The sequence below is a fragment of the Meles meles genome, chromosome 12, assembly GCF_922984935.1.
Source record: "Meles meles chromosome 12, mMelMel3.1 paternal haplotype, whole genome shotgun sequence".
Taxonomy (NCBI): Eukaryota; Metazoa; Chordata; class Mammalia; order Carnivora; family Mustelidae; genus Meles; species Meles meles.
The window spans coordinates 29,966,901-29,976,989 of record NC_060077.1 but is presented as its reverse complement, the minus strand read 5'-3'; the positions used below and the strand labels follow the sequence as shown (position 1 = coordinate 29,976,989).

The 10,089-nt window shown below is 51.4% G+C and overlaps 1 protein-coding gene across 1 annotated transcript in view; it reads right to left on the bottom strand.

Annotated features, from left to right (window-relative positions):
* Positions 1-957: 957 nt before the first annotated feature.
* Positions 958-10,089, bottom strand: part of UPB1 (beta-ureidopropionase 1) — a 29,382-nt gene continuing 20,250 nt past the window's right edge. Inside the window, exons 6-10 of the mRNA XM_046025517.1 lie at positions 9,524-9,693; positions 5,677-5,758; positions 4,634-4,676; positions 3,423-3,577; positions 958-1,920 (exon numbers count right to left, since the gene is read on the bottom strand). Of these exons, the coding sequence (XP_045881473.1) occupies positions 1,837-1,920; positions 3,423-3,577; positions 4,634-4,676; positions 5,677-5,758; positions 9,524-9,693 (534 nt within the window). The 3' untranslated portion in view covers positions 958-1,836. The remainder of the gene's footprint in view (positions 1,921-3,422; positions 3,578-4,633; positions 4,677-5,676; positions 5,759-9,523; positions 9,694-10,089) is intronic.

Sequence of the window (10,089 nt, the reverse complement as noted above, 5' to 3'; positions counted from 1 at the left end):
TGGGCCAGGGAAAGAATGAGCTGCCTTCTCTGATCGGGCACAGTAAGAGCAGAACCAGAGCACCCCACTCGCGCCTCCAATGCTGTGGCCGACTGTGGAAGTTTGAGACTTCACAGTTGGGACACTTAGAAAAAAAATATTTATTTGAAAGAGTAACAGAGAGCAAGCAGGGGGAAGGGCAGAGGGACAGGGAGAGAGAGAATCTCAAGCAAATTCCCTGCTAAGCACGGAGCCCCGATGCCGTGGGGCTGGATCTCACAACCTTGAGATCATGACCTGAGCCAAAACCAAGAGTCAGTCACTCAACCGACTGAATCACCCAGGTGCCCTCACCACAGGGGGACTTCTGCTCTGTGATGGAAGGAACAGAACCCACAAAGACTCCCTGGCCCATCTAGTCTGTCTCTCACCACTGTCCTGTGACATAAAGCAGAAGAGGGGATATGGTCCCACTTTACAGATGTGTAAGCCAAGGGACAGAGAGGTGAGCAACCTGCTATTTTAGTGAGGCAGGTGGTGATAATCAGAGAAGCAGAACCAGCAGGGGACACAGATATATTTACATATACAGGAGATACATACGTGTATTACATACATATATGCATATACGCATACATATGTATGTATATATATAAAGATACAAAGAGATTGAGTGCAAGGAATTGCCCTACATGGTGATGGGGGCTGGTTAGCCAAGCCTCAAGTCCACAGATGGGAGAAGCCACCAGGAGCAGACATTCTGCTTTCTCTATAAATCTCTATCACTACATCATACCATGGACTACCAGGGCCCCCTTTAACACTGCAAACAGAGTCATGAGTGCCCTTAAATGAAATAAATTAGAGAAGAATTCCAGAAAACCTAGCACCAATGCAGAAAACTCATCCTGAGGATTCTGTTCTGGGACCAGAATCTCTATCAGCCAGGGTCCAACTAGAGAAGCAGAAACAGTGGGATCTATGTTAAGAGATTTATTGCGAGGCATTGATTTAAGTGATTGTAGGGGCTAGAGAGACAAGTCTGCAGTCTGTAGGGCAGGCAGTTAGGAAGGGCAAACGAGATCTCTCAGGCAGGTGGGGTGGGGAAGCTGCTGTCCACAGGCAGAATTTCTTCTTCATAGGGGAAGCCTCAGCTCTCCTCCTGAGGGCCTTTTGACTGACTAAATCAGGCCTACCTGGATTATCTAGAATAATCTCACTTGCTTAGTTAACTGGTTATGGACTTTAATCGCATCTACAAAATACCTCCATAGCAACACCCAGATTGAATACTTGGGGACGCCAGCCTAGCCATGCTGACACGTCCGATGACCATCCCTCCTGCCCACAGCCACCCAGCAGCTTCAATGACTCTGGATCAGCCTCAGCTTCCCCTATTTGCACATAGGTTCCCACCCTTACCCTCAGGTTGCCGACGGTCTAAACAGAGGCGAAGAACCTCAGGACTGGGACATCCCATGTGTCTTACTGCAAATCCACCTGCACCATCAGTGCCTGGGTTTTTTTTTTCTTTAATGGAGGTAAAATTCACATGAAGGATTCAGCCATTTTAAAGTATACGATTCAGCGACATTTCACGTGGACACATTCACGGTGTTGTACAACCGTCGCTTCTGTGTGGGCCCAAAACATTTCATCAGCTGGGAAGGAAACGTTGTACCCACTGGGCAGTTACTCTTCAATTGGCCCTCCCACCTGGAGCATCTTTAAACCAATGTGGACAGCAGTGTTCCCAGGACATCATAAGGGAGAACCTGGACTTTCTAAAGCCTGCTGTATTTGCTGAGCTGCCAGGGGCAGAGGTGCTCTCCTTGGCAGCCAGGGGCTAAAATCCAGCTACTCCTTCACGATATTGGGGCTGTAGTTGGGTTTGGTGGCTTCGGCAAGCTCCCGAGCGTACATTTCGTATCTGCCAGTCATCTGAAAAGCAAAACACAGGCAGAGTCCCATTTTATAAACATCCTTCATTTACTCACCACCACCTCTTACCACTAGAGGGCAGCCACAGGACAGAAATTTGCCAGGAAGGCCAGCAGGAGGACGGGATGGTTTCAGACAGTAAGGTAGGAAAATGACCCCTGTGTGACCGCTCACCACTGATTCTAGGGCTATAGCAAAGATCACAGATACTGAGATGACTCACACATGCTGGCCCCTCTTGCTGGAAGACCTCTGTGACCTGTCCATCCAGAAGGCATGGCCTACCCAGAGGTAGAAGGGAAGAAGGCTGTCCTGTCTTACAGAACCCCAGAACAGCCTATAGCCCCGAGAGGGGAGTGACCTGCCCCGGGTCCCCAGGCAGCCATGGAGTTTGCTGGGATTTGCACTCTGGTGTCCTGGCCCTGAGTCTGGGAGAGGTGGGGGCAGGGCTGGAAAACCTACCCAGGGTGTTCACACCTAGGCATTCCCTCCCTCCTTCCGACAGGAGCTCAGGCCCACCACCATAGTTTAGGGGGGCTTTGGGCATTCAAAAAGTTACCACTGAGAAAACATTCTGTTCATTGCGTGGAATTCTGCTCTAATCCGAGCTTCCCAGATAGAAGAGAGGCCAGGAGACGTGCATGTGGGCGATGCCTTATTTGTCTGATGAGGATCTAAGACCCAGGGAACATGCCCAAAGACCCGTGCCCCGGTAAACGGCGGAGGTGGTTCCACCCAGACACGCTGGGTAAGGTCCTACAGTCATGAGGACTTTCAACGGCATGTATAAGTAGCTTCTGAGTCGGTCGAAATACTGTTGGACACAAATGCAGCGAACTCCATCTGGGTGAGGATGAGGGGGTCTACTGCTGGGCCTCTGCCCCATTCCAGGGGGGTGGGCACTTACGCTCCTCCATGACCCCTGGTGTCATATGTGTTAGGTTTCAAAGGCCACTTGAGACCTTCCAGTTTTACAAACAGGGATCCTAAGGCCCAGGAGCAGAAAGGCCTTGCTTAGGGTAACTGAGAAAGGTAGTGGCAGAGCCAGGCCTAGATTCCATTTCTCTGCGTGACCCATTTCCCTCTACTGTCAAGGTCTAGACGGCCAGGCCACAGGCAGAGCCAGACACCCGCATGTATCTTGGGATAAGTGCAAATGCCTGGAAAGGGAAAAAAGGATTAGTAGAGGCCAATCCACTCTATTCTCCGGACAAATGAAATTGAGATTAATTTGTTTGAAGGCGCCCAGAATCTAAATCAGACAAGAGGAGAATTTATTGAGGTCTGCTGCCTGGCCATCATCTGACCCTGTGGCTCCTCCCTTGCACACCAGCTCTGGGAGGAAGACACCCAGGCCCTCCACTTGCCTTGGAGCCTCCTCTGGGGGCTCCAGAGAGCAAACCCAGCAGCTGCAGTTTCCAGCTTTGAGAGCAGGCTGGGGGGTGACTTGGGGGGCACGCAAATGGAGGAGCAGGCCAACAACAGGGGACTCAGGGACTCACCTTGAAGTTCCAGATGTCATTCACCTGCCGGCAGAGGTTCAGGTCGAGCTCTGCAACCAGCAGCCCGTCCCGATTGCGGGAGAGCCCAGGGGTGCGGCTGCCATCCGGGGCTGCCACATAGCTCGAGCCGTAAAAGTAGCCGAAGTTCCGGTGAGCTTTGGAGGAGCGAAACAAAGCACCTGTGAGCTTCTGTGTGCAGACGGCGGGGTAGGCATATGGAGCGACATCCAGGACGTGTCCATTCCACTCCTCCCCACCAGCCCCGCACCACCTCCCCAGAGGCCCTGTCTCCCTCCTCAGGCCTAAGGCTGAGCAGGTTTCTGTAAAAGTTACCCTCACAGCCTTCATCTCCGCCCCAGGAACATTTTTTTTTTTTTAAGATTTTATTTATTTATTTGACAGAGAGAGGGACAGTGAGAGAGGGAACACAAGCACGGGGAGTGGGGGAGAGAGAAGCAGGCATCTGGATGAGCAGGTAGCCCGATGCGGGGCTCAATCCCAGGACCCTGGGATCATGACCTGAGCCGAAGGCAGAGGCTTTAACCCACTGAGCCACCCAGGTGCCCCTCCTGGGAACATTCTTAAGGGTCACCCTTGCAGAAGTGTTAGCCCTTACTCCCATTAGCCACCCAGAGCCCAGGGGAGTCATATGGCTCTGCATGGCTTCCTGTGTGACCTGCTCCTGTTTTGGCCCCACAGGGTGAGCCAGAGACTCCATCCCCACTTGCCTTCCCAGCTGCGCCCACCGTACCTTCCTTCCATGCCTTGGCCCCCTCACAAGTCAAGTGGTGCTAACAGCTACCCCACAGGCGTGTAAGGAGCAGGTAGGCACGGAGCTGGGCCTAGCAGGGGCTTGGACCCAGTAGGCACCCCAGGGACCTCGCTTCCCTGCCTCACTGCACCTCTCTCTGCAGGGACCTAACTGGGATTGGAGACTCTGGACACGTGGTGCCTTAATCTGGAACCTGGACCTGGAACCCTTTCAGGAAGTGCTTTTCTGGGACACAGACCTGCTCAGTCCTCTCTGCCTTTCCAGGGGACACCCTAAGCTAGTTCCGAGATCTCCTGGGTGAGCCCTTCCCTTCCACATTCCTAGCCAGAGAGGTGGGACCAATCTGTGGGGTAGACCCTGCCCGGAGGAGCAGATGGAGAAGGGGACAGTGAGGCCCACCCCTCAGCTGCTGCCAACCACAGAAAATCCTGGAACATACCTTTCTTCCCATCTCCTGAGGTAAACTCGTTCGGGAATTGCTCCTATGAAACAAAATCTAGGTCAGGTAAGCCTATAGGTGGCACTCCCAGCGTGGGCCATCGTGAACTCAGGGAAGCAACAGTTATAGCAAGAGAAGGAATGGCCTGTACTCACTGGGCAATCAACAAGTACTTATGAAATGTCCCCGCTGAGTCGCCAGCACTGGGCCAACACAGTGGGCCAGCGGGGAATTTGACAGGCAAGGTAAAAAGCCTGACTTTGTCTCTGGGGAGTTTATAAGCCACTGGGAGGGGAAAAAAAAAAAAAAAAAACGTCCAGCAGAGTGGTTCTCAGGCCTGTGGAAGACAGTTGAGGTTTGTCTGCCTGGGAAAGAAAGCCCCAACTTGGGGTCTCTGAGGGGACTAATGGGGTGCTCACACCGTTGCATTTCCCCAAAGCCTAATGGAAACAGCACCTCAAGCCGTGATGGAGTTACACAGGCTAATGAGAACACTGAGTTTCTCCATGTTACCAGAAATTGGACCCACTTACTGTAGGAACCTTGATCACCTCAGCCTCAGCAGATCCTCTGATCAAAGTCTGACATCCAACTAATATGAATGAGGAAGAGGATTATTATGTAATGAACGCATTGTGTTTCGTAGTCAAGTTCACTCAGAGCCCTGGGTCAATGGGGAAAATTATGAAACAGGAGACTTGGGGGCTGACAGGGTGAGAGCCTTTCAACATGGTTTCAGCTACAAACCCAAATAGATAAAAACATGAGAGGGACATAGGAATACCTTTAAAAGGAACAGACCAAGCCAGTCTCCCCTCTTCCAGGACCCTAGAATTTGTGGCACAGGGACAGGCAGAAGAAGTGTGAGGGATAAGCGGAAGAGGAGTGAGGTCAGCAGACAGTTGCTTCCCTTGTGGCCTTTGCTGGTGGAAGAGGCCCGGCCCCCCTGGGAAGGCACCTTTCCTAGCAGCTCTGTCCCCCACTCCCTCCACAGCATACCTGGTGACCAAGCCCAGGAGCCCAGCCAGACTGTGGGAACTTACCTCGCCCACGCGGTTGATGGCACAGGTGAAGCAGTGATTCGCGATGGCTGCGTTTCTGGCCTCAATGGGCCACAGGGATTCACTGTGAGGGAGAAGCAAGAGGAACCAGGTGGCTGACTTCCCAGCCAGATGGGGTGGGTGCTTGGTCCCGAGCTACAGCCAGGCTGCCGGCCTTCTCAGGTCTGCGGCAGGGATGGCCCGGGAGAATGGTGTGGCTGTGGGTGTCCCTACAACCCGCAGCAGGCCAGCTTGTCCTGTGCTCAAGCCCAAGCAGCCTTTTGGGAAGGGCCTTCTGCAGGCTAAAGCAGCCCTGAGCCACAGTTTTCTTTTCTGAAACATCCTGAAAGGGCTATTGTAAGGACTGACCATACAGGTGAAGAAACTTCTAGTAGGGTCTGCATGGCAGAAACTCCATAACGGCTAGTTCTCGCTCCTTCCCTCCTCCTCGGTCAGGGGAGGAACTTACCTTCTAGGCTAGGCAGGGCCTCACCTGGCAAATATCAGAAGGGAGCTGGGAGCCTCAGGCTCATCCACTGCCCTCTGAGGACTCCAACTTCTGCCCTAATCCCTACCTTGCTCTGTGGCCTTGCAAAGCCATCTCCAGAGGGAGAGATTTCAGGCCAAGCAAACAGAGGAAACCTGAAAGGAAGGTAACTGGAAGGGGTAGTAAATTCTGTAGCAGGTGTGACGTCCCCTGAGCCGGTCCCCATTTTCTAGCACCTTCTGATTTTCCTCTTCTAAACCCTGAGACTCTAAACAGAGGCTCCCTGGCCCTCTTACCGGCCCAGGAAGGAGCTGTGGGCCTTCCTCAGTTCAGCGCCCACAAAGGTAGGACATGGTAGGAAACCTTGCCCCAACTGAAAACCCTGTCCTTCTCCGGCCTACCAACTACCATGTGCCATGGAGTCCCATGGGCCTTCTTGTCACTAATGATCTCTTGTCTGAGGAACAACATCATTAGGATTCTGGATTGACAGGCATAATGCCCACTTAGAAACACTAAGTGACTGGAAGCAAAATGCCCTGGCATCTTTCTTCCTGTCAGTGTGCACCTGGTTTAAACTGGGAGTAGGTGGAGGGAGTGGGTGCTTGACAAGCCTAATTCTCAGGAGGATTCACGAGTCTGGAAAAAAAAAAAAAAAACCCACAGGCTTGATTGAGGGGACTCATTTTGCTGCTTTTTTCCCCCAGCTGTGAAGCCAAGCTGACAAAACTTTTAAGAAAGGATTTTTATAGAAACACACCCGTAAAATGACATTTTCAGGAATTAAATAGACAGCTTTCTTGCAATTCTCCTGGGAGGGTACGCTGCGTAGGACTCAAACCCACAGCTGGCAAATAAAACTCAGGCTCTCCAAACAAACAAGGGAAAGGAACCCGAGGTTCATGAGGGCCCAGCGTGTGCAGGAATCATGGCGAGCACACTGGGGGCAAGGGAACATCTCCCCTATTCCCAGTGTGGTTACACTAGCCCCTAAAAATAATCACAGTGGGAAGGAGACACCTATCAAAGGGATGGAACCATGGCTCTCCCGTTCATGCATGTAGGTGGCCAAAATCTTCAACCCCATGAGCTGCATGACACCATCAGGACGACTCAGTCCATCGAAATGCACTTCAAATCTGTTGTGTGCTTACAACTGTGGGACCCCCAAAATGAGTAGGGACACCCCACCAACCCACAGAGCATGTGGGAGTCGGGGGGACAGGACACACCGGAAAAGGAATGGACAGTTCCAGAAGCCACTGCCTGTGTACGACTGGTGGGGATTTGCCTAGCCTTGTGCTGAAAATCACTCACCATCAATTCCGTAAATAATCATTTATCATTTTAGGAAAATCACCTAGAATCCCACCATCCTAACAAACGATCTGTTGTAATGTTTCCACACTCCACACCCATCCTCGGCAAAAAGATGTTTACAGAGCTCTGACCACAGCCTGGAAACATCTTTCTTTGCTCACAGGCTTTTGTCATGAGGCTGCATTATCTTCGTAATGACTTTTGAGTAGCTATGCACTAACATGGAAGAGACAAGCTGAAATTTACCTAACCCTGACATTTCTCTCGCCTCGAGCTCTTTTATTATTATAAACAAAGCGGCCAGAAACATCTTCATGCATACAGCCTTTTCCTTCTCTGTCAGGTAAAGTTTTAGGAGTGGAATTTAGGAATTATCTGGTTAAAGGGTGTGAACATTTTGGGAGCTCATGAAACATCCGCTTTCCAAAGGACCTGTGATCGTCTTAATTGCCGGCCTCAGTGCACCCTTGAAAGGCACGAGTTGGGTGACTGTTGGTTGAGGAAAGAAAATCAATAATGTTTAATAAGCCTAACTAGCTACTGAAGACGCAGTTATGTGCAGATTACACTGGGGTGCTTTGTTTGCTTAATTGGGGCTAATAAAAGCCCGACAGACTAAGGTCAGGGAGGCAGCCGTCTGGAGTCTGAGTCTACCACTTTGCCCTGGCTCAAGAGCTGGTTCAGGCAGAGATGCTTAGTGCATGGGCTTCAAGTTCCCCGGGGGACCCTCGCAGGTAGATGGCGCTTGCTGAATGTCTTACGCATGGCCAGCAGGAGGAGGCTGCTCTAGGGGGCTGGCCCAGGGGAGGTTCTGCCCAGGATGACCAGTCATAACCCTACGTCACAACTGCCTTTGGATTCTGTCATGGTAACCAAGCTACCGTGAGGCCCCAGGAAGTTTCTTCAGGGGTACGGATGGTGGGATTTTTTTTCCCCCTTCTGCCCAACAGTGCCCCTCCTGGACATAGACAAAAAGTTCGGGTGCACAGAGGGGGCCGCTGACCTGAGGTAGCCCACTAGGTTTGTGTTCTGGCCCACTGAGGGACCCACTGTTCAAATCAGAATGTGGTGGGGACATCGCTCAAGAAGGGGGCAGCGTGCTTAAAAGAAAAGGTAAATGTCACATTCTGACCTTCAGAAGAAATTTGACGGGAATTTAATCTAAGAGTAACAGGTGTAGGCTGGCAGGAAACCCAAAGCTGCCCACCAGAACCATCTCAGCTGCTCCCCACAGAGGGACTGGGGACTCTCTCCCACTGCCCCCCACCAGCATCCCACTGCTAGGGCACTGGCAACCAGGACAATGAGGGTGAGAGCCTGCACCTCCTCATCCAGGCAGGAATCCTGCTTTGGAGGAAGTGAGTTGGGGAGAAAGATATTTGCACATAAATTCCTAGAGCTCTGGTACTTGGTAATGATGCAAAACTGGAAACCACCCAAATACTCAGCCGTTGGGGAAGAAAGAAGTTGCGGAAGTGCACTCATGCTGGGTCATCTTAGCTCACCCACCATTATTAAATGAAGGGCCCCAGGGGTCTTGCGCAGGAGCCCAGGGACTGTCAGGGCCCGCCCCCCTACTGCCTTCCTCAGAATAGATTTATCTGTTTCAGGACAAGGCTAATGCCTAAACACGTTATAAGAGTGTTATAAGAAAACAGTCTGCTAGTTAAAAACAAATTTCAGGGCCACTTGGCTGATCTCTTAAGGACCCTCTCAGCTTTGATTCTCTCATTGGCTCCTTCCCTTGTCCAGGTGTCTGCCCTCCATGGGCTGGATGTCACAGACAAGAGGCTTAGGAATCCCCAGGCCCCCTGTCCGGGAGCAGAGTGGCTGCCATGACAGGGAAGGGGATGCTAATGCTGGCCAGGCACCTTCTAAGCTCTGGGTACTTTACAATCCCATGGCTCAAGATTTGTTAGACAACCTGGTGACCACCCCTGCCTGCCACATCTACCACACCCAGCTCGGAACCCTGCTGCTGGGCCATGAGCTGTAAGAGGGCTCGGTCCCAAGAACCCTCCCCCATCCTGCTTGCTGACGGACCTGAGCGCGCCGACGGTGGCTGAGGGGTTGAAGATGATCTCAGCCCCGTTGAGGCTGTACATGAGCCAGTTGAGAGGATGGTGCCGCCCATAGCAGATGTTCACAGCAATCCTCCCAAACGGAGTCTGGAACACGGGGTGTCCCAGGTTTCCCTCCATGTAGTAAGTGGACTGAAAAACAAAGAGCCGTGCGTGAAAGCCTCTTGCCTTACAATTTCTCCTTCCTTAGACCTGACAGAAAAAAAGAAAATATTGTCAGGACTCCAAAAGTCACAATCTTGCCTGTAACTCTAAGTTCCGAAATTTCAATACGCTTAACCAAAAAAAAAAAAAAAAAAGGAAAGTAAAAAGAAAACGAAGAAACCAGACACAGTAACCAGAGACAATTGGGAAATCACCACGGCTTAAGGTTTTTCCCACAATTTCTTTGGTGGCGTGTCCAAAAAATCCCCAAAGCAACTTCCCACAGTATTTTCAGGATGAACTTTGGCTAGTTTTTCAGTCATGGTACAACTAATGGTTAAGGTTTGGTCAGTGTTAACATGAGTTAGTGGATGTCTTCACCAA